The 25,098-nt window shown below is 27.8% G+C and overlaps 3 protein-coding genes across 4 annotated transcripts in view; all 3 read left to right on the top strand.

Moving 5' to 3' along the window:
* The first annotated feature begins 682 nt into the window (after positions 1-682).
* Positions 683-7,750, top strand: LOC126857310 (uncharacterized). The gene is made up of 3 exons (XM_050606609.1): positions 683-820; positions 3,234-5,259; positions 6,856-7,750. The coding sequence occupies exons 1-3, from the start codon at positions 818-820 to the stop codon at positions 7,185-7,187; spliced, it is 2,361 nt and encodes a 786-aa protein (XP_050462566.1). The 5' UTR covers positions 683-817; the 3' UTR covers positions 7,188-7,750.
* Positions 7,751-8,222: 472 nt separating this feature from the next.
* LOC126857306 (uncharacterized) lies at positions 8,223-17,120 on the top strand. 2 transcript variants are annotated; one of them, XM_050606601.1, is made up of 16 exons: positions 8,223-8,467; positions 8,627-9,122; positions 9,562-9,860; positions 9,930-10,234; positions 10,394-11,086; positions 11,432-11,683; positions 11,743-12,061; positions 12,308-13,132; positions 13,441-13,956; positions 14,088-14,299; positions 14,570-14,708; positions 14,936-15,213; positions 15,440-15,808; positions 15,961-16,311; positions 16,465-16,618; positions 16,735-17,120. In XM_050606601.1, the coding sequence occupies exons 1-16, from the start codon at positions 8,260-8,262 to the stop codon at positions 16,962-16,964; spliced, it is 5,646 nt and encodes a 1,881-aa protein (XP_050462558.1). In that variant the 5' UTR covers positions 8,223-8,259; the 3' UTR covers positions 16,965-17,120. The 2 variants fall into 2 exon arrangements, with proteins under 2 accessions (XP_050462558.1, XP_050462557.1); XM_050606600.1 differs by having other exon boundaries at positions 11,429-11,683.
* A 487-nt stretch (positions 17,121-17,607) lies between these two features.
* LOC126857309 (disheveled-associated activator of morphogenesis 1) overlaps positions 17,608-25,098 on the top strand; it is a 35,264-nt gene continuing 27,773 nt past the window's right edge. The window contains exon 1 of the mRNA XM_050606608.1: positions 17,608-18,009. The gene's annotated coding sequence lies outside the window, so the exon portion shown is untranslated. The remainder of the gene's footprint in view (positions 18,010-25,098) is intronic.

Genomic DNA, 25,098 nt, shown 5'->3' with positions numbered 1-25,098 from the left:
TATATTATTTCTTAGAATTTTAGTCTTTAGACATTTATAAGAAATTGTCTCTATTTTTCAGTGCTATAAACAATGTAAAATTATTATTAGATTTAATAATTATTATAATAATTAAAGATGCTATCAATGCTGTGTCAATAAATATAATTCTTACTAAATAAAATTCCGATAATTTTGATTTTGACATATGTTGTTTAATTGGGACAACAAATAAAATTGATTAAATATATTAAAAAGTAAAATAATTTATAATTAATAATTATAAGTTTAATTTAATTAATATCTTCATCAATTAATTGAAATATATAAAAATAATCAAACAACATCAACAAAATGTCAATATCAAGCAGCTGCTTCAAATCCAAAATGATGTATTCTTCTAAAATGAAGGTAATTTATTCGTAAAAGACATACTGAAAGAAATAAAGTTACTGAGTAATTTTTTATTAAAAAGATTTTAACCGTTGTTTATTCAAAAATCACTTTTTTGACAATGCAAAGATCTACATATCTAGCAGTGTGCAACAATTTTTTTTTAGTCACGCTAAGTATATTTTAATGAATTTATATAGCATTGAAAAATGACAAAATATAACAGCATTAATCTCATTAATATTTTTAATTATTTCATTGATGTTTTTCTCTGAAATTTAATGTATTTTGATCTTAATAACCCGCTCAGTCGGCAAAGTGAACAGGTCGACGTGCGGTTATGCGTCAGGGCAGCTAAAGAAAATAAGATGGAGAGAGAGTTTGAAAGTAGGTCTTAGCCGTTCAGTCAGTTGTCGACTACGTGTCCGGACGATTGGTTAGCATAATGGTGAGTTTTCGAGCATCATCAAGTAAATGATGCATTTTCTATCATTTTAAAAACATAAAAAGTTTTAGTGCAACATTATGTTGATGCTTTGATATTTGTGCGATGACAAATGCATCGATTGCAAAGAATAGCAAAAGTGATTTATACTGTGACAAATCGATTTAAAATTGAAATTTAAAAAATGACTTTTTTTAAGCGTAAAGTAAAAATAAACATTTTTTATTGACATTTTATAATTTTGTATTGCACAATGTTTTAACATGGTGAATATACTGTTTGTGCGCGTTAAACATGATAACATTTAATTCAAAAATATTTAGATACTTGAAGATCGTGCGGCAAATATAATTGTTACAAAATTATATACTTTTGTAAATAATAATTATATTTGTACGATGATTGTCAAGAGTAACGCGCTATATTTATATTTGAGGTTTATGTTCTTGTATAAAAATATAAAACAGCCACAGTGTAACATTGTTACAAATATTACTTAAATACGAGATTTTAATTATTATTAAATTATTAATACTAGTATATACAAAATTTAATAATTAGCTCATAATTTATTGTTGTATAAATATTTTGTCAATTCTTATTTTTCAATCATAAACCATATTTATTCTTTGAAAATCGGTATATTATAATTTCTTTATTCAATACTTTTTTTTAATTTATACATCTGCCTGCGTATACATGTGTAAGGATGAAGATACACATTAATTATTAATTGTATTTGATCTGTTACATTTTGCATCTATTAATAAACATTATAATCTTTCGCAATAAAACCCGGAGGTGAACATTTTTTAACATTGCATGACATCGGATTGTGAAAGTTGGCTCTATCCGGTGTCGTTTTTTCTCTACACTCGTTAAGCAAATTTTTTTCAAACATATATTCGTGATCGTTATATTTCTCAAGCTGTCCCTGCGCGATTCAATGTTGGAAAATATAACCGCAAAATAACGAAAACATTTGAAAAAGCCAATCAGGTTTGTGAAGATTACTCTTCTATTGCAAGTATTTTCGTTTTGGAGTCATATTTTTCCGCTTCGGATCATTCACCGTAACGATTGCGATTTCCTGTCGCAATATCACGAGTCAACATACTATAATTATGGGAAATGGAAATTGTATCCAATGGCTAATAATATGATAAAATACCAAAAGAGTTACATGTTAAATTTCTGCTATCATCGATTAGACGGAAATTAGTTTTATCTTCAAGAGCTTATTGCTCGCATGTCTCATAACGCATAATTACGCACTACCTTTTCTTTTCTGTTACATGAAATAAGCAGTTTTATTATAATATTGTGAAATAATTGCTTGTTAGGAACAAAACATGCTATATATTGTAAAAGTAAATTTATTATTACAACTTGCATAATGAAATAAATGTATGAGCGGTGTAGATACTTTATTCCTCGCCTTCCATCAATAAAAATATTAGAACCAATGCGATTTAAAGTATATTTAATTCAGCATGGATTATAAAATATAATCTATGATAAGAGTTTTATGTTTAACTATTTATACTATACTTTAACTATACTCAACACTTGAAAGATTCGACACAAATCAATTAAAAAATTTCTGCAGATTTATTTCACGGATGCAAATTTGATTATTTCATACATCTGACAAAATGTAAATTATGTAGGAATCAGGAGTATTATAGATATTAAAATGAAAGGATAGAAACTGTGAAAGTTAGTCAAACTGTGCTCTTTGACATCAGCTAAGACTCATTTTGCAACTTTTGCTCATGAATATGAAAAATATTACTGACATATATACTTGACTTGTTCTTCTTTGGCCTAATTGCGTAATCGTTGCTTATGTATTATTAAAGCAATTCCATCAAGTAAATTATTATGTATAGGATAAATCTTATATCTAGGGCATTTGCGTAAGTATATGCAAATATCTTGAAGAAAAGATATATTAAGGTTAAATAAAAATTAGTTTTCTAATTACGTGTTAATATTATTAAATATTTTAAAATTTTATTTTTTTTTTTAAAGGTATATTTATTTTACGATAAATAGAATTATATATCTAATAACATCTAATAAAATCTTTTAACATAAAAAATATAAATTTTAAATAATTTATGTAATAATATTTAATATATTCATATTTAATATATTTTAATTAATTGTAAATCTCCTCTTTGGGTTTTCCTCTACAAAAAAAAAATTTTTTCTAGAAATTGAGTAAAAATATTGTAATGGTAAAATATATTTAAGACACAATTAATATACATAAAAAATTTTGAAATATTGCGGAGCTAGACATGCGTTATACATTAATTATTGAATCAGCTGATATTATGTTTTACGTTTATAGTGTAACTTATATTTTTTTTTATTTATTACATAATTAAAATAATTGTTTTCTTTTTAGATTGTGTTATTGTGCATGCTGATCGTTTTTGGTTTAACTCATGGTGATGATATTCCATCAAGGATCGAAGTCGAGAATTCGATCAATCGAACGATTAACGAAGTCGAGAGATTGATTCGTCAGAACTCATCTTTGCCGCAACTCACTAGGCGTGAAATCGTTGACATTCTTTTAAACATTACAAAGTCCAAAAATCTAGATACAATTACACACAATAAAGAAGCAATCGAGAAAGCGAGAAAGATTTACGAAAGAGCGTTAATGGTAGTGTTACCATATAATGCACAAGATGCGAAAGAAAATATAAAAGATTTATATACCAAGCCACCGATAGTTCAAATAATCGCAGACTCCTCTTCTAGTTCGAAAGACTTTAATGTGTGGAAAAATGAAAAAATACAATCCAGCACACCCACGCAGGAAATGGAACACGATATAGAATCTTTTGAAAATTTAGTGACGCATGCTTCGGAGAAAGAAAGTCCACCCGAGAAAACGCAATATAAAAATCACAGAGAAACATATTCGGAGGCGCATACAAAACTGCCGTTGACGGAAACTCTAAAATTTGAATCGGCACCAATTAAATTTAGTTTTAACTTAGATAATCTGCAAAAGCAATCAGCGATCACCGAAACACCTGACATTAGACGACCAGTGTTTAAGGAAGAATCTTCATCAACCAAGAATGAAGAAGTCTATATAGTATATAGTACAACTGCAACAACGATGCGACCAGTGGAGACGAGTTCTAAGAAAGAGAATATTTTGACAACATCTCGTCCTTTGAAGTATAACGAAAATGTTCTATCTGTTGATCAATGGCGTTACAACGCACCAACAAGTACTATGCAAAGTCTTACGACTTCAGCGAAAGCTTCGTCTTTTAAGATATCATTGGAAGACGCAGCACCAACTGTAATTAATAAAATCGAGAGCACTCCAGAGATTTCGAAGACACCTTTCAAAAAAATACAACTGGCCAAGCAGCCAACTTCTATCTATGTAACACCAACATCCTCTTTTTCTACTTCTTTGGAAAAATTAAAATACAATTCTACTTATAATTTAAATTCTGGAGGATTTCGTAAAATTACAACAACTACGATGCGGCCACAAGTCATGGAATTACTTGCCTCGATTGGACTTCGACCGGAAAATTCCACGAATGTAGAGGAGGTGTTCAAAAAAAGTCAAGACAATCTGAAAAACAAATCTGAGATTTTCAATAGCAACGATTTAGTTTATAAAACAACTTTCGGTCTGACGGCCGTTGAACCCGATTCACCTTCGATAACCGCTCAAAACACTTTTGAAAATCCTGTTCTAGAGATTGGAAAAGGAATGAATAATCTGACGCCAGATGTACAGTTACTCTTTCAACGATTTGGTCTGCAAACGTCCAATCTAATAACAACTACGTCTATGCCCAGGCCAACCGTGAACACAAATTCTTATACCAACTTCAAACCTTTGCCGACGTCTAGGATAAAAAACGAGGATATGAAAGAGTTTTTGGCAAAATTCGGTCTTGGAATCAACGATAATAGGCAGAAAAAATCTATGCTGGCATCGACGGAACGGCCATCGTTGATTGAGGCTGTTCCAAGTAACATGAGGCAAATTTTGGAAAACATAGGTCTCATCTCTCGCAAGGTAAAAACAGCACCAAAAATAGAAGATATAGAACCGAAAAACACAACCAAGGTCCACGTGTTTAAACCTCACGAGGTCCAAGTAAAGGATGAGAAACAGAGAATGAAAATCAACGAGCTATTGGACATTGTCAATAAATTGGTTCAAGAGGGGAAGACAAGTGCGGAGGATGTGAAAAAAGCAGCTGATGATCTACTCGTAAACACGAAAACTTTAAGAGAAGGTCCAGATCCGTTACATATAGAAGAGATTATTAAAATTTATAATGAAGACTTAAAGAATGAAGTGAAAAGACAAAACTCGGAAGAAACTGTTGAGACAACCACTATTGGCGATGAAGATTTCGCGAAGACCACGACAACAACTACCGGTATAGAAAGATTTATGGTATCCGTTTTGGGCACTTCTTGGGTTAAACGGATTATGCAAGGTGTGACAAGGATCAGCCGCATGTTAATTAATATGGGGAATATGTTTAGACAATCTTCTGGTTAAATAGACTTATTCTGGAGGGTTGCTATTTTTATATTTTGCATCTCTCCTACATCTCTCTCAGCATGTCTTCTTCTTCCGCTTCTATTTCAATTTTCGCTTTATATCTTATTTATAAGTGCTTAAATCTAATTCTATATTACGAGGAAAAAATTTTACAGAATGATAGCAGAAATATCTATAATATCAACATGATATAAATTAATTGAATATTTAATTTATTTTTGCGTAATTTAGATGGGATAGATAGAAGTGAGTTAATAACATTACTTTAATTAAGTTATTGTTAGCTGTACAATAATTTATTTAATTGTTTAATTGTTAAGATTTATTTAATTGTTTGTTTTATTCCATTATTTATATATTTTAAATTGACCAAAAATTTACAATCTTAATGATACAATAAGTTTTGATAATATAATATATATTTTTAAAATACTTAACCGTATATAAAAAGAATTGTAAATTAATTTGTAAAATGAATCGTTCATGTTGTGCTTTACTTTCATTGAATAATAGACTTGAGTAAAGTTTATTCAAGTAATCAAAATTAAATTACGATGTCCCTATAATAAAATAAGGATTAAATGAAATGATATTATAATGTAATGCCAGATAAAATTTGATTTATTTTGGCATGCATTTTTTCTCTAAACGATGATTTTCACAACAGTTTTTTGCACGCCAACTTTTTCTTATGCGCATATATGTACATATATTACTGTCAGCTAAGTATGTAACTTTCATCCTACATTTCTTGCCTTCGAAGTAATGTAAATTATAAATGCTATTGCATGTGCTGGATACATGTGATTATACACGAATCGGCTCGTGATTCAGATGATTTTATCATCAGTGCTATTCATGATTAATAATTAAACAAAAGTTTTTTTACTTTTACTTCACTCTTGAAATACGCACATACATGTGCGCACAGTTTGTTTTTTTTCAAAAACTTTAATGCAATAAATATGGAGAAACCATAGTAAAAAGTTCTCATATTTTAATTACAAAAGTCGAAAGTCACTCTCTTGAAATCTTATATATTATTTGTAATTTTTAATTTTACTGTCATTTTATGCAAAATTTTCTTTTAATTATACATCGTATAAAATACGCTTTACAAGAAAGAAAGGAATCCTAATTTATTTTGAGTCTTTCATAAACTGATAGCACATAATCAGTTGGAAAAACTATTTAAATTATATTATATTTAGAAAGATTTTTTTTAGGATTGCTATTACTAATGTTTTCTACAAATGTGATATTCTCATCAATATTTTATGCTTTTAGCGTCATCAATTTTTTTTTAAATTTTGTTTGTATTTCTCAGATTTATATTGGCAGTCGCAAGATTTATGTGCTTCTAATCGTTTTTCATATATTTATTTTTATTATGTGGCATGTCAAAATCACTTGCAATATAAAATGCGCGAAATGTCAAACAGCATTTTATCACGGATCTTGTCGGCAGAATCTATAGATGTTTCCTCGACGACGATGACCACGTCGATAGCTCCAGATTCCGCGAAGAATGGATCAGCTTTTCTGGATACATTGATATCACCCGTTCCAATGTCATCGACATCTACAAATGCAAATCTTCTGGCATTAGAGGAATCCTTTGGTGGTACCACTCGTGCACCAGATCCCGTTTTACCAACTAAGCGAAGAAGCGGTTTATATTTTCTCGTAGATTGGAATACCTTTCTCGAAGTCGGTGATGACGACAGCGAAAAAGTGAATCTAAGATTCCAACCGAAAGTTGGCGATAGGACAAGATTTTTACCAGTCAAAATACCGTAATTTCTAAAGAACAATTTTATTATAAACATTATATTGATGTAAATGTTAATCTAATCCATCAGATTCTGATATTTGTACTCATATTTTTGAGGCTTAAAAAATTTAATATATGTATATACGTATTCTCTTATTTTCGTTGTTATATAATATTTGATACTTAATATAATTCAGCAATACTTTTCAATATTTAATATATTTTGTGTATTGTTAAAAAAGTTAAACCTATATTTTTTTATATTGTCCCATTTAATGTTTCTTTTAATTTATGCTTTCTTTTTTATTAAAATTATTATAATTTAAAAATTGTATACTTTGCTGACAATTTTTCAAATCTTATTTTATAATGATTTTTATTTGTGTCTCTGTTTGATTTGTGTCTGATTTAAATCAGCTGAAATATCATATGACAATATACGATACCCAGAAGACAGGAGAATTTAGAAAAATCATTTATAATGTCTACACAAGTATGTCTATTTTATTTAAACTCTTTGTATATACAACATACATAAGACTGTAGAAAAAAATAATAAATTATAAATAAATTTACTTTAATTGTTAAATATTTTTATTTAAAAATATTTTATATTAATTATTTTTAAAAGAATTGCTATTGCGAAAAAATTGCTAATTATATTATTGAAAATTTATTAAATAGTTTTATAATCATGTATGATTAATTTTATATATGTACTTATATATACTGTATATAGTATACATAATTAACTAAAGATCTTATTATATAATATTAAATAACTCTTTTTTTTACAATTTTAACTGCAAATATATAATCTTATATTTGTTTTTATTAGACTATGTTATTAATGAAATTATGATTTAAGAGGAAATATATAATTATTAATAAAAAATTACAGTTTAGACAAGCTAGAAAATAAAATATCTTATTTAATTTTGAAATTAAACGTTTAGCTAGATAAACTTAAGAATATTGGATTTTAGTTGTCAGCATTAGCTGAATGAATAATCAAAACATTATGGGTCGTATAAGGATATTTACAAGATATCAATCATGAAAGAATTTCACAGACAAGTCTCTCAGTAGACATTCAGAATGTTACAGAGTAAAGATCTTATCGTATGTTTCCTCTTTCTGTGGATTTTTGTGAATAACACAAAATGTCAGGATATCGAAGAAATGTCTAAAACATTGGATGAAATACTGGTTAATACAAGATCATTTCGTCGAGCACGGAATCACGAAGATGCAACGTCAATTTGGCAGGAATATGAATTTGGCACTGGAGCTGGAAATCGAGAAGGTGATTAACAAATGTGTTATTAAATTAGTATTAAAAATTTAATTTTTTTTATATAGAATAATATGCAATATTTATTGTTTTATTGTGCAAATAAATCTAATTTTCTTTTACGCTGGTTGTTTATATCAGTAATCTAGAAGAATGTTCTCTTATTTTCAGAAATTATTGTGACAAATATTTCATTGCACAAATTTAATATGCCCGATAACGTTAATTGGCAATTTTTACAAACGGAAACCTCTCACTTTATTAGTGCTGAAAATTCAACATTGTCCTTCTACGAGATTGATCTTGATGATTTATTAATTAAACATACTATAAACATAATAACTGAAGGACATATATTAAAATTTAAAGTTCTTAATTTAAATACCGAAAAAACATTTAATGAAAATCACGTTAATAATTTAATGGTAGTTCTAATGGTTGAACTCCAACAAAGCTATTACTTATACTGGTATAGAATCTTTGGAAATACGTATACGTTATATTCGACATGGCCCGTACAAAAACAATATCAAGACATGGAATTCATGCAAGAAGAAAATCAACATGAATTATTGTTACTTGACAATGATGTATATCCCGAAGGACAATCGTTAATCGATATTTATGGTTTCAATGTTGATTATAATAGTCATCGCATTGATATATGGTAATTGTGTAATTATTTATATATATTTACATACTGTTTCTGTTTTTACATTTCATAATATTGTATTATACAAGACGCTATATAACTCTTTAAGATTTACAACGATAGACTTCTTTGCAAAACATATGTCGACATACAAAAAAAACTTTATAGCAGAAACACATAAAAAGAATAATGCTTAAAATAGATTATTAAATAATTTTAATAATATTTTTATGCCTATAAATTTTAATACTTTTTTTGTTAGAATGTTTCTATATAAAAATTTTAAAGAGAGACATTTTTGTGATTTCTTTTTAAAAAAAATTAATATTATTTTTCATTTATTATTTATGTACAGATAAATGCTTTATGTATATTAAAATTCTATTTTTTAATGTGCAAAATGATGATTTAATTATAAATACAGCACATTTTCTAATAAATTTATATTGTGCAGGCTTTGTCGGCGGTTATTTGTTCCAAAAGCATTTGATATTCAAATCTGTTCGATTTACGGACGCTCCTTGTTGGGCTTTCAAGGAATTGACAGCATTATTTTATATAAATCAAAAATTGAACATGAATTATGCCAACTTGAAAAGTTTGAAACTATTAAGTCTAACAAGCTCACAAACTTTATCTGCTTCGAGAGTGGTTACATCGAATATCTAGCAATTGGTGGAAAGGAAATGCGTTTATTTCGCTTTTCCGAGAACGAGTTTCAAGATAATATTGAAACGGATCTACATTTTAATGGTAATATTATGATAATTTTTAATTAAAATGTAATTTTTTTAAAAACATTTAATAGTATTTGTTTCACAGACACTACTGAAATTGCTTGGATTACCACTATACCACTGAGCACATATCGGGATGAGTCATTGTTATTGGTTCAACTTAAAAACTTGTCAGTAATTGCTTTGGCTTGGCAAGGATTAAACTTTAAGACAGTAGTTTTACCTAATCAAATTTTGAATAATTTTGATCTGTCAAAAATCATCATTATTCCAAAAGTTGGATTCATCCACGCAAATGTACTTGTACGTATAGAAGTAGCCTTAGGTGAATTAGAACATCCTATTCATAGGGAGACGAAAAGCATGTTAAAGACACGAGCTCTGTTGGAGGTTTGAATAATTTTTTTTTTTATATATATTTTATATAATTATGTATTATATTTATGTATAATTATATATTTCATACATAATTATAAATGTTTATTTCAAATATCATTTTTATTGAAAAATTTTATAATTTAAAATTTTTGTAAATTAAAATGTTTTCAGGAGATTTTTCGAAAACAGGAAGTCGTCTTTGACGAGACAGAAGCACACTTGAATCAGAGTTACTTTAAAAATTCCATATCAGGATTTTGGAATTTTTCAGAAGTGGATGCGTCGAATGCTACAATAGAAAGAAATGTAAATTATGGCGCTGTCAAAGTCGGTTTAATCGATTTAGAAATGGAAGACATGTTGTCAAATGTGACATCAAGTTTAAAGAAACTAGAAGAACTTGAAACGAAGCTTAATCAAATCTTACTGGATTTGAAAAATACAACTAATTCGACGACAATTAATTTATCCTCGGATATTGAATTGAATAGAAATTTTCTAGTGACTGGAACTCTGCATGCGAAAAATATAACTGCTGCTTTTGTAAACAACGCTTCAACTTCGTCCGCAACAAACAATATTGTAAATCACGCTTCTGTTATTGACGGCCAAAAATATTTTCTTTCCATTGATACTAATAACTTGACGGTTCTCTCTTTGAATGGCGTCCCATTGGAAGAAATTGTTTTCGATACTACAATTAAAAATTATAACAATACTGATTTTTCGAAATTGAAACGATTAGAAATCAATGGACACTTAAACTTTTCCGAGATAAATAACGTTGAATGGAAGAATCTAATGCAAAGTATAGTATGGAAAAATGAATCAATACTTATTCCTGGAGAAACAATTGTGGAAGGGGTAAGGCAATAATTACAAACAATCATAAATTCTTTTTTTTTTATTTAGAGTGTTGTTACTTTAACAACATATATTATTGAGTTTCTTTTTTTAAAATTTTATTATAAAATTTTTTATTTTTATGCTTCAAGTTATAGTTTTCAAGCAAAATAGCTTTTTAAGAAACAGTAATATTTTTTAAATATAATTAATAAAAATAGCGATTTATTTTATACAATATCTTATTTTTCTTTTTGCGAAAAATCAATGCTTGTTTATGATTTATGACGATTTATTAAACGGTCTGTATACCATAATCAAATTTTTACAACTTTTTCTTTAATAAAAAATAATTTCTTTCAGCAGCTTATCGCCGATGAGGTCTATGTAAAAAATCTGAATTATTTACGATACCCAGAAGATTACGTTCTAACTAATAATAAATATTCTATCAATGTTACGGGTGAAAAAGATTTTGCCAACCTGTCTACAACACATTTATTGAACATTAATACAATAAATAATATAAGTATTGATGATTTCATTATTCTTAGCAGACTTGAAACCATTGAGCATGAAATTACTTTTGAGAATCTGGAGATTGGTGGAACTTTTCAGGTATGATTTGATAAATATATTTCGCAATTAAGTATAAAGACATTATGTCACAATTTTAGATTGACGGCAATATAACGGGTATTGACATAAGTAACATAGAAGAGTTGCTCAATGAAACTGATACGCTTTCATCAGATGTTATCTTTGAAAATCTGATTGTGATGGGAAATATTGTACTCCAAGATTCAATTAATGCTAAAATGTGGTCAGATTTTGATGATCTTTTGTTGAAAACTGAAGAAAATGCATTAATAACTGGAAATAAAAAATTCATGAATGACATTTATATAGAAACTAACGCAATAATTAAATCCGGACAAATTAATAATCACTTATTCTCAGAATTTGTGACGCTAAATACCGATCAAAAGTTTCCCTGTAAGTATTAATTGAAGTTAATAAACATTATTTATAATTATTAACTGCATGCATAAAAAAATTAAATATACATGTACATATACATACATTTTTTCTTATACATAATATAAAAAACAAATATGTTTTTTTTTAATGCTTTATTTTTTATTTTATTTCTGCAATAATATATTTATAAAATAAAAACACTTATAAAAATACTTGTTTTATTACAATTTTATTTTTATAATATTATTTTATTTATTTTAGATTTGAAAAAAATATCGACAAATGTCATGTTGGGAAATGTAACTTTTGGCATGTTAAAGAAGTTAGAAGATTATATAATCGGCGAACAAAATGTTGCTTCTGCTTGCCTAAACAAAGTATTATTCTTTATTAGATCATGTATCATTGATAACTTATCTTTTGATACTCTAAAGCAAAGTATTACGCAGACTGCTTTCTTTGACAAATTAAATCAAACTTTCCAAAAACCGTATTTCGAAAATTTGACACTCTCAACATTAATAGCCGATGAAGTCTTGCCGAACACAATTAATTATATCAATTACACTGATTTGAGTAAACGCATCTTAACAATCTCTACGCAACAGAATTTGACAGGCACTTTAATAATTGACAATTTAGAAACCAATGTCTTGAACGCAGAAATCATCAATGGAATGCCATTGAATAAATTAAATCGATTATTAGCACTTTATGATGATATTTTCAACGGAAATGCGTCAATAAAATCACTTCGAGTGACAGGGATGTTAACAGCATCTTTGATTAATGAAAACGACATCGTTAATGTTTACAAGAAAGATGGCATGGGGACTGTAATTTTCAATGAAAATATATCGATTAAAAACCTAACAGTGATTGGCTTCGTAAACGGTTTAAATCTATCGAAATTCGTTATTGACGCTGTACAGAAAGCCGACAGGAATGTTACATTCACAGGCTACAAAACATTTGAAAATGTTACGTGTGAGTTTTTGAAGACACGATTTATAAATGGACACTTTGTAGAAAATATCTTAGATCCTAATAAAGAGCAGATACTGAAAGGACCAGTTGTCATAAATGGTATGTTGCATATATATACATACAAGTTTTTAAATTTTTCTATACAATTTTATTCTCAAACATGATCTTTAAAACATTTAAAAATTGTTATATTAATATATTGGCAAATCATATATATTTATTAAATATTATATTATACTTTTTCTTATTTTGTTTATTAAAATTAAATATATCATTGCAATAAAATTTTATTTGTTCTTTTATATAATTGCGTTTGTTTTCTTTTTATTGATTATTTTTATCATTGTCATAATTATAACAGATATCATAACTAACAGATTATTAATATAAATTTAATTTCTTTTTAGGCTGGGTCACTGTTTTAAAAAATTTCAATACATCTGGCAGGATTGGAAATGTATTTTTACATGATTTCACAAATAGATTTAAATCACTTGGAAATAACTCTTATGTTCTTCGCGGTAACTTTTATTTCAATGAAATCACTTCCATAACAAGACTGAATACAAATGGATCAATTCAAAGATCAATGTTTGACAGTTTTTTGGAGAGAGTAATCTTTAAAAATGATGCGAATATTACAGTGTCTGGATCAAAAATATTTAAAAGCTCAATTACGTTCAATAGTGCATTTATCATTGATGGCAGTTTAAATAATTTTGATTTGAACACATTTCACAAAAATGCTGTTTATATCGATAAACCTTTCTCGATCAATATTAAAGTTACGTTTAAAGAGGATGTTTACATACAAAAAGCTCTTGTAGTAAAAACAGAATTACAATCAAAAACCATCATGGAAGTTGATATGAAAGATTTGCAAGAGAATATTATTGCTCTTAATAAACTTAGTTACTTTTCAGGTAGTTATATTTACATATAATAAAAAAATTATATGCAAATACAAACATATATAGTAATTGAAAGTTTTTTAACAATTTGTTAAATAAATAAAAATATCTTTCTGTATAATAAGAAACGATTTATGTTTTAGAACGGATTGCACTGGATAATGCGACTTTTCAAGCAAGCGTAAAAGTTGAACAAGTCAATGACTTAAAAATGGATATGTTGATTCCATTGCATACGAAACAGTCCATCATGATCGATAGACTTTATTGTGCTAATGCCACCGTTAAAAACATACAAATATCAGGACATATTAACAACTATTATCTAGAGGATATTTATACAAACACTTTTTTGGTATAAACATTAAATTAGAATTTTATCATTTTATACATATATATTTAGTGATTAAAATATATGCATGTAAATGTTTTAAAAAATTGACATAGACATGTGTACAATTCATATTCGCATTTTAATTGATGTTTGATGATTTTTTTAAAATTGTGTTATTTTATACACTTGTCTATTTTATTTTTTCAAATACACAATTTATATTACAATTTTAATACCGTATAATAAAAATAAAAATAATAAATTAATAAAATTATAAATTTTCTTTTACAGATACACGGCAATCAAAATATTTCGGGACACATAAAGATTCGAGGAAATGTTTATACGTATCATGATTTTAATGCATATCTCATCAATAATTTTAATCCTAAGCAAATTATTTCTTTAATCGCCAATGATACTTTAACCGGTAAGAAACTGACAAATATGTATTTTATAGTCGTACGTAGTGTCACAAAAATAATAATGAGCTCAGCTTAGACATTTTTGTTTAATTCCTCTCTTCATTCAAAATGTTTTGCTCTTTTCCTTCTTTCTATTTCTTCTCCTCCATATTTTTATTTGATTCAGAATTTTGTTCAAAGAGACCTATATAGACAATTAATACATATAAATAACATTTGTTTACTTTTTTAGGAAACTTCATGTTCAAAACTCCAGTTGTTCTTGATAAAAGTCTCAGAATTTTAGGTCTTCTAAATGGAATAAATTTAATTAATTGGCAAGGCGTTGCAATTAAAACAACAAATAAAGCGAAACAAATTATATCTGGCAAGTGGAAAATATATGGAAATATCCATTTTGAAGAAAATATTGACGGAAGTGAATTTTTAAATGGAATTAATGTTACGGAAATATCAACTGCTTACTCACAAGAACATCCTCAAATAGATCATGTCATCGATGAAACACATGTAAGAAAAATATTTTTATTTTAAGACATTTTATAATATCTTATTTTTTAAATGCATTTTTATATGATAACATTCAATAATAATTAACAAGTAAAAAGATATTTTTTTGGTAATTATTATAACATTTATTATCTTCATAAACTTGTTCTACATTAAAATCAGCATAAAAATTTAATTTTACAGCTATGATTTGATTAAATTCTTAACATAATTTTATTTTGTGCAGATGGATCTAAATAACTTGTGTGCATTGCATTTAGACATGCTTAAATGCAATGCTGTAAATCAGATATACAAATTCAATACTTTTGATTACTTAAAAATTCAAGAATTTGAAGGAGATATTCATGATATTCGTACTATTGAATTAGATAATTTCGATTATATATTAGTAAATTATGATACCTGTCGTATGAAACTTATACTATACACTCAAACTGATTTTCAAGTGATCGACGAAGTATCAGATTTTGGATTAATTGATAAATGGATTTTTTTTAAATCAAATCGTCCTTTATATTTGCTTACCATTGCAAAACGCACCTGCGGTAAAAGCCTTAATAATATTTGGAAATTGGAAAATAATAGATTAATGGTGAGTTTATTTGTCATAAAATTGTCAACTTATAGTTAATACAATAATGAATTTACAATGACAAAATAAAAAACATTATAAAATATTATAAAATTTTTGCTTAAATTAAGTTCAAACTCTTTTTATTTTTTATTTTACCTTCTTTGTTACAGCATGTGTTGGAACTTGGTAATGTTAGCGATATTATGGATTTATATCAAGATGTTTTTGTAGCAATGACTAACGAAAATCTTGAAAGTACTCCAGAAAAGATTCAATCAGATATATTAAAGACTCTTATTTTATATAAGAATGAGAATAAAAAATTAAATTTGATATCAAATACTGATTCAATGATATCGGTTAATCAATCTTTGATTTACGAATTACAAGGAAAATCTTCTAATGATACTCATGTAAAAGCTTGTCTCGATTGTAACAGCATGTTAAGTTTTAGAGTAGGTATTTATAAAGAAGAAGAATACATTTATTACGACAAAGAAGTCAGCCAGGATTATATATTTGTAAGTTTAAAAAAATTTTTATTTACTTATTATTGTACAATTAATTTTGATATGACTATTTATATATGCCAATGGAAAATTAGGATTTATTGCATAAAATTAAATATTATTTTATATTAATATATATTTATTTGATTATATTGTTTTATTTAGTTGTTCAAAAATGACATCTCGCAAACAAAGATCTTGCAGACAATAAGAGCACGTCTGCCAAAATCATTTTTGATTCTGAATTTTGAAGGACTCGTCGAAACATTATTTATTTTTGTAGAAAATAATGATACCATCAAGATTTATGAATACAGAGGTAAGTCTATATTGTAAGGATATTTATTTAATTATATATAAATAATTATTTAATCATGTATAATAATCATATATAAAATTATATAATTATTACATATGTTTCTAATTTTTTACAAGGTATTGAAGGTTTTGTACCTAAAAATGTTATTAAAATAAAAGTCGATAAATTGTATCATTTTAAAATAAGAAAACACACTAATCTGGAGAAAAAACATTGTTTGGCTGTAATATACAAGAATCGATTAACAATTTTGGAAGCAAGAATGTATGGTGAAAAGTTGGACTTGAGAAATTTAGCTAAAAACGTTTGTTACACGAACACTAATGAATTTAAAAAATGTCATTAATATACAATTGCTATTATTGTATAATGTATTAAAAATTTCTACTTTAAGAAACTTTTTTTTAATTTAAAAAAAATTGGCATAAACGTTAAGATATTAAAATATGTATTTTATGTATATATATATATATATATATATATATATATATATATATATATATACATAAAGTTAAATTAAGTTGTTATTATAAATGCATACAAATATTTATTATGTATATGTTATTAAATATATTTATATCAAAAAATACATATATATAAATATTTAAATAGAATAATAATTAAACAATATTTAAATAATATCTATTAATCTCATAAGTCTCGTTCTTATCCAGTTTGGACAATATATAACTTTATATTTTAATATTTTTATCATAATATTTTGCACATATTTTCTAGATTAACATCCGTTTTATATATGCACAAACTCGCTCGAAATTTTCGCGCCACGAAATCTCGTTTTGCACCTCGATATCTCGAGAGCTGTATTTAAAGAATCGATTCGGCTGGTACGCGCGCGTGAGAAGAGTCTTCGGCGCGCGCCGTCGCGTCACCTTGACGACGACGACGACGTCGTCGTCGCTGTGACGTCGGCGCAGTGCGTCGTCGCGTAATAAAAGCCATCGCTGCACCGGGTCGACGGTCCCGCCGATCTCAGGCCAGTGTCCCGGCTTTTCTCGGCTTTCGCGCTGCGTGTCCCGCCTCGTCGCTGACGTCGGCATCGTTATCATTGCCACGATTCCATCCGATCGTTAGCCTCAGCCTCTCATATGATCGCATAAATCCTCCGTAAAGCAGCGGAAATCTGTCGCGTCGTAAATTTAAAGCGTCGGCAAGGCCTGGTGCGCTAAAACTGCCATCGCCCGCGGCTCGGCTCGCTGACGACGCGTGATGTCGTCGGGCGATGCTGTCGGAAATGCGCGATGTTGATCTTGTGACCACCATGGTGTGAGAAGTCACCGGGACATGTGCCTTCTTGCTTCTTATTGATCGGCGCGTCCTGACCGGCGCGATCAGAAGATTTGCACATTTCGCGGCCTATAGGAGACCTGGTAAGGTTCTATGATCCCTCCGTGATTTTCAGACAGCCATTTGTTTCGTGAATAAGGTGCTGCTCTACTGAACATGAATTAATTGCATATTTAGAGGAGAAATAAAATATAATGTTGCTCAGTCTTCTAAAGCGTGTATGATATATATAAAAAAAAAAGATCATGTTGCCATATTTAAACATTACGTAAATGTTAAAAATAATGTATAAAATAAAAATATATATATACATAGTTAAACACTCTCATGATACATTTTTTATTATTAATAAAAATATTATAATTTATTTAAAAAATATTTAATTATATCCCTTCTGTGCTTAGTAAGGCAGTTACCTTGTCCGGCGAGATGAGTTATGTTATTATTTATTTAGAAAAATGAATGTAATACACATTTGTATCATCTAATCAGATAGTAGCGACAACTGATATAACTGTTATTGTAATATGTCGTTATTATATCATAATGATAAAGATAAGAATATTATGATAAGTGTTTTCTTTATATTATTTTAATGTAGCTATTAATAACGTTTTAATTTGTTATAATTTTTTTATACTCATTTTATTTGAAACTTTTTTATAATTTTTGAATTTTTTTATTATTATTTTCCACATTTAGCATGCCACCTCAGATTTCTTATCAGTATGTTTGATTATAAATACGATTTTGATTAATTAATTTTTTTCTTAAATAATGTAGATATGCGACATGCATATCTCTCTCCAATTTTAAATCAATATTTTATGATTGACACAACTTGCACACACGATATATGAAGCTAACACAATCAAATTTATTAATGTGTTTCAACGATTACGCACTAAAACTGAAGATAACTTAAAGTATTAACTAATAATAGTTTAGATAAATAATCATCACATATGTCATGGGAAGAAGAGACGATACGTTAAAAAATATACTTTTTTATTCTGCGCACGTACGTCTTTTTATGATTTGCAATCTATGGTGTTGATGAAATGTCATATATGACGTGGATATTTATGTATAAATATTCGAAAATTGCTGATTGTTCTGCACAGATATGGAAAATTAAGTATTTGCTAATAAAAAAAATGTCTATTAGAATTGATTAATTTCTTAATCGAGGTATTTTGTCCGTATTTAATTTTATGTTATAATAAAATACAATTTTAATTGTATATCTTAAATAGTCATTTAAAAATTACATTTTAGTAAAAATGTATAAAATGTCACATGGAAAATAATATTATTAATTAAATACATTGCAGAATAATCATTATAGATACAGCAATGTTAATAGAAATGTTTTATTGGAATAACATACATACATACATAATTAATTAGCAAAGTATTATTGATCTCATCTTTAAAAGCTAAATTTAAAAAAAAAAAAATTTTTTTTACTCAGCATCCGATACACAAATCTATAGTTACAATCCAAATGATAAATAGCGCATTGTAAGAAAGTTTGACATTTGAAAATGTCAGTAACTACCTACGCGAATTCTACATGTAGCTTCATGTTGCTTATTGTCGTTATGCTGATTCTCGGCACTGAACAATTGAAGTTTGTCCAATGCGTGCAGCATACATGCAATTCGTCTCCGCCTTTTTCTAGCTTCTTGCGAAATGATATGAAGATATCGCAGTGTATTGATGATTACATTATAGAACTTTATCAGTTAAAATTTAATGTGTTATATTATCGATATTTGCAAAACAAAGAGTGAAGTTTTTATACATGAATATATAATATATGTATATGTGTTTATGATTATTTTGATAAAACCATAAGAGATGAGACAACAATCTTTTCAGCGAGAAAAATTGATATATAAATAATAATGATATATTTGCGAAATATATTAATTTCATCAATGAAATCGTATAACGTCAATTAATTAAAGTTTCGATGCATCTCAAGCTTGTCAAACGCAGAATGCTGTTGTTATGTCATATATATTTGATCATAATTATTGTCGCTTTGATTGGGAACATTAAAAATGTTATAAATATGCGTTAATAATAAAACATTTTATTTGCATTATGGAAAAAGCATTTACTAAAACAGTAGTAAAAAGTGAAATGAAAACACATTTATTATAGATTTTTTATTATATTATTATATTTATTATATTTTATTATATTATTTTTATTATTATATTTATTAATTTATTATATTTTATTATATTATTTTTATTATTTTATTATATTTTATTATATTATTATATTTATTATATTATTTTTATTATAGATTAGAAGAGGAAAATGTATAAATTGATAGAATGTTTCACCTATATGAAAAAGGACATATGTCACCGTATGGGGATTTTAAATATGTATTTGGAGAAACGATTTTACAGGAAACCGTATAAACTTTTCAGTGGTTTCCGTCTGTGTTCAACATCTTTTCCCTCTACACGAACTATTTTCGGCATCGCTACACCGATACATCGCAAGGCTAAACTCATGTTTTATTACGCGTCGTCTCATATTATTTTGGGGACCTTATACACCTTTTTTTTGTCGCGCCTCCATAAAAGTATACTTTATCATGAATAATGTTCAGCCACATAATTCATAAAGAAAGAATATTATTTTTGTTATATATGTAATATTGAAAATTTAGAACAAAAAAAAAATAGTTAAAGCAAAAAACATCTTGATAAAGCCGATTTCACCGATCACTCTCTCTTTGATTTTCATATTATAGTGGATGGAGTTCTCTAAATCACGTGCACTATAAATTATATTGCAGACACCTAGTTTCTAAAATACGATCCTTTTTACAGTATTGTATTTTTATTTCTGATTATATTCAATTTTTCGTACTATGTGTAATTCATGTATGTTTGTTGACATTTTTTATTGTACTCTATCCACTATAATACATGATATAATTTTTGCAAAAGATTTACCTTAATTGATAAAGTGTAATAATCTCGAAAAGATTATCAATATCTTAATTTGAATGATATCGCCGATCGAGGAAGAAAGTCCCACTTGTTCCTAAAAAAATAAGAATTATACGGCATATTCCGATGAATTATGATCGAAATCATTAGTCATGGAATTCTTGCTGATAAAGTAATGATAAATGGGTTACGCGGAGATTGACTAGCATTATTTAAAACCCGATGGTTATCCGTGATAAGAATCCATATATTTTTTTGAGCGAGCCGTTGACAGAAATAAGAACGAGGTACTAACTTATCGAAATGACAAAGCTGCGTTTTAATCAATGTCCATCTATTCATTCGTTAGCGAAATTGCACGATAAAATCGATAGCTCCACATCTCAACGAGAGTAAAGAGCGCCATGTGGCTATCGACCACAGCTGTTAGCTCCCCGTGCGTATACATCACGCCCTTTAAGCTTCCTTCACACAAGATCTCGGCTACAAAGAGAAAAACTGATGCAATTATTAGAGCTCTAGGGAGTGATAATTTTATGAAATTTTCCACCAATTCTTAATGCAGTTTATTAAATTCACCAATTGTCAGGTAATTGATTTGCAACCTGTATATGGAATAATTGAATTTTAAAATTGGATTCAAGAGTATATATAAACAATATTAAATATGATATAATTAAAGGTGTCTCTATGTGAACAATAAATATAATTTTATGCAATAATATATTGTTTTTGTTACAAATAAATAAAGTAAAAATTTAGTTATATAATATTAAGAACGATAAATGAATGGAGGAAATAATCATTTGATATTATAATTAATAATATAAAAAATAGAAAGGCTATATAATTATTTAAAAATTATATATAATTTTATTTTATTATTATAGTACCTCTATCAAATATAAAGAAAAACTATGGACAATTTTATATATCTTTGTGTCGGAAAATGTTAACATAGTGATAGTAATACATATACAGAATTAGTCTTGCAATCCCATTGAAAGGTTAAGGTCAACGCAAATAGGCTCGTAATTCATTCATACCGAGTATCGATTACTCACGTGAGCTCTCTTACATGACTTTTTTCCATAAATCTTTGTGTGTACGCGCCCTAAAGACGAATCCTAACACGTCTTAAGGATCTCATTTCCGAATGAGTCAGAGAATCCGGATAATGTCTGCCAAAATATTATATGCGTACATATGTAAATTATTAATCTGTAGATCGTCATTATAAGGACCTAAACATTTATGTATAAATATGTAAAATTTATTTTATTTATTAATATATTTTAATATTGTAAATGTGTATTATATTTAATACAATTACACATTTAATAAAACAATTAAATCACGAACATTTAGATTTAATTTATAAATCTAAATCTCATGGAAACATATCAAAAAATTATCGCTATGCTAATAATGTATAAAATTGCAACGTACATATAATTTATCATTTTTTTCTCTTACTGATGAATAATTATCAACGACGTGGAGAGGGAAAAACATCAAAGCGAAATATCATGGTGGACTTGTTTATATCAATCGATTACTCTATCGCTAGAACGATCATTATTATAATTAATACGCTAGTAAACTCGTACATTACGCACGCAACATGAGATTCGAATGTCATCCCTACATGAAACGCAAATTATAATATAACTGTAGAGACAGTATAGTCGCTCGGCAATTGGCAGCAATTGACAGCAATTAGGACTAAGAGTCGGGATGATCGTGATTGCGCATTATACCAATACAGAGCGACACGCTCAAGCTGTGAATATGCAAGTAGTTCATCTCTCTCTCTCTTTCTCTATCTCTTTCGTTATAATCTAAAATCCATAACTGATTGCAATATACCATATTGTTGCTCTAAATATTGTCATATTGTGATGTAAATAAATGCGTATATTTAAAAAAAGCCTGGAGCACGTTGTCACACTAAATATCGAATGCTCATCAGAAATACAATGCTAATTTAATTCGCGCATCATTCTATAGATCGATGTTTATACGCGCGTACAACGTTGTAATTAGAATTGTTTAACGGTTTATTAAGGAGGGATCATGGGAATGCATTTTGTCAAGAAGATAATTGACAATTTATTAAAAAAACGTCGATAATAATAATTTTACATATTAATGAGAAAAAAAACTAACTAATTTTAAATGTATTTAAGAGGAAAGCAGCATTTTATAAACTGTAATTTCTATTTCTTGTATATAAAACTAAAATTTGATTTATTTAACACACAAAATATATTAAAAATTTAAAAAAGATCATAGTCTTTTTTAAATATTTAAATCTTTATAAAATTCTTTTTAAAATATTTATCGTTTGTACTGCTGAAAAGATTAAACCAAATAAAACAAAGATAACGAAGGTAGCTATGTAAACATACTATCACTTTGAAATCTGAACCTGCATATCTAATCTAAGACGTTTAGTCAAACGTCGTGAGGTATGAAAGAAATATAGACCGCATCTAAAGGCAATGGGCCGGATGATGGTAGTGGCGGAGAGGGGTGAAGGGGAGAGGAATCTTGGACAGATGTTTAATCCACAGTGCGAGGGTCCAGTTCCCCCATGGAAAGAGAATCGTGCCAAGAACTACCCTCCATCAACGATCACTACATACGAACGCAGTATCGGCAGTATTGTACCTACGACAATAGACCCACTATTGCTACCTTAAGCCCTTGTGAGCCACGTTTATGTATATAAGGGCCACGTGACACGTGCTCACTCACACATACACATACATTGTATGCCCTACGTTCTGAACGAAATTTGCCGGAGACTCCCTTTGGCTGTCTCGGTGTTCGGTTCACCACGTGGATGTCTCTCGCGGGTGAAAATTTATGGAAGTGTGTGGGAAATATCTCACGATCAGTTGCAAGGCTGCGTTTACGTAATATCTAAGTTACCAATATATTTCGGTTGATAAAACATGTGATATGTCGCTGAAAGTAATTGTTTGGTTTTTTTTTTTTGCATTACGAGAAAAAAATATATGGTGTGTAGTGATAAGTGTAATTATATGAAATAATTAATGACGTAAAAATAATTTGTGATGGTGCAATTATGATTAAAGTGAGTGAATTGCTAAATTAAATAGAATATTATTGTTCACGAGTGATGCTGATTTTAAAAAATAGTACGAATTGTGACATTAATTGCCTAATGTTTGCACTTGGATAAGAATATACGATGTAGCTACAGTCAAAAATTCAAAGGTACAGTATATGTTGAAGATTAATATAAATAATATTATTATAATATTTTGATTGTGTCAAAAATTTAAGTACGCATTCACACATTAATTGAGCGTTAATATATTTAAAAAAAAAATGAAAAATTGTAGCTTACTGATAGTATAAATGTCAGTAAACTTATACAGTTGCATTTTCTGACAAGTATTCTATTTATAGCGGCTAAGATTTATGCATATTTTGAAAGAGCAGACGGTGCATATATCTATAGTGTTGATGTAGTAATGGTTGCACAGTGCTGAGAGAAATTTCTTGGAATCTGAACTGATACAGAGAGAGAGAAAGAGGAAAAAAAGTGAAAGAATGACGGATAGAGAACATTGCGTACATTTCTGGGTTCGCTCCAGGGCAATATTTCATGTATAAATGTGTGTGTGTGTGTGTGTGTGTGTGTGTGATTAGCAGTTATTTTCTAATATAAACAGATATATATATTAGATGATTATCAGTCAGAATGACAATTGTCAACCGGAAATAACCAATTCTTTCGTCGTCAACGCATGAAACTCTACAACAGTTATTGGATTTACTTTTAATGATGTATTTAACTCGTCATATTATATCACATACAATTTATAAAAAAATCAAATATAGTGTACAAAGAGTATATTATTTATTTTCCTTTACTTGATTACTTAAATTGCTTATTTATTAATATATAAAGATATCGCAATAATTTCTCTCTTTCTCTCTCTTTCTGTCTTAAAAATATAACAAATAACAATGTATATTTGATAGAACTAATATTTTTTTAAATATATATTTTTTTTAAATAAAATTAAATACAAAAAGAAATTATTTTCAGATTTTAATTAATTCCTGTATAATATTATTGTTTTTAGAATTATATCAATTGTGTGTCACTATTTTATATATATATGTGTGTACTTGAAGAAATATGAGAAGGAA

Source organism: Cataglyphis hispanica, chromosome 21 (genome assembly GCF_021464435.1).
Source record: "Cataglyphis hispanica isolate Lineage 1 chromosome 21, ULB_Chis1_1.0, whole genome shotgun sequence".
NCBI classification, from domain to species: Eukaryota; Metazoa; Arthropoda; class Insecta; order Hymenoptera; family Formicidae; genus Cataglyphis; species Cataglyphis hispanica.
This window is presented reverse-complemented; position numbering and strand designations above follow the sequence as displayed.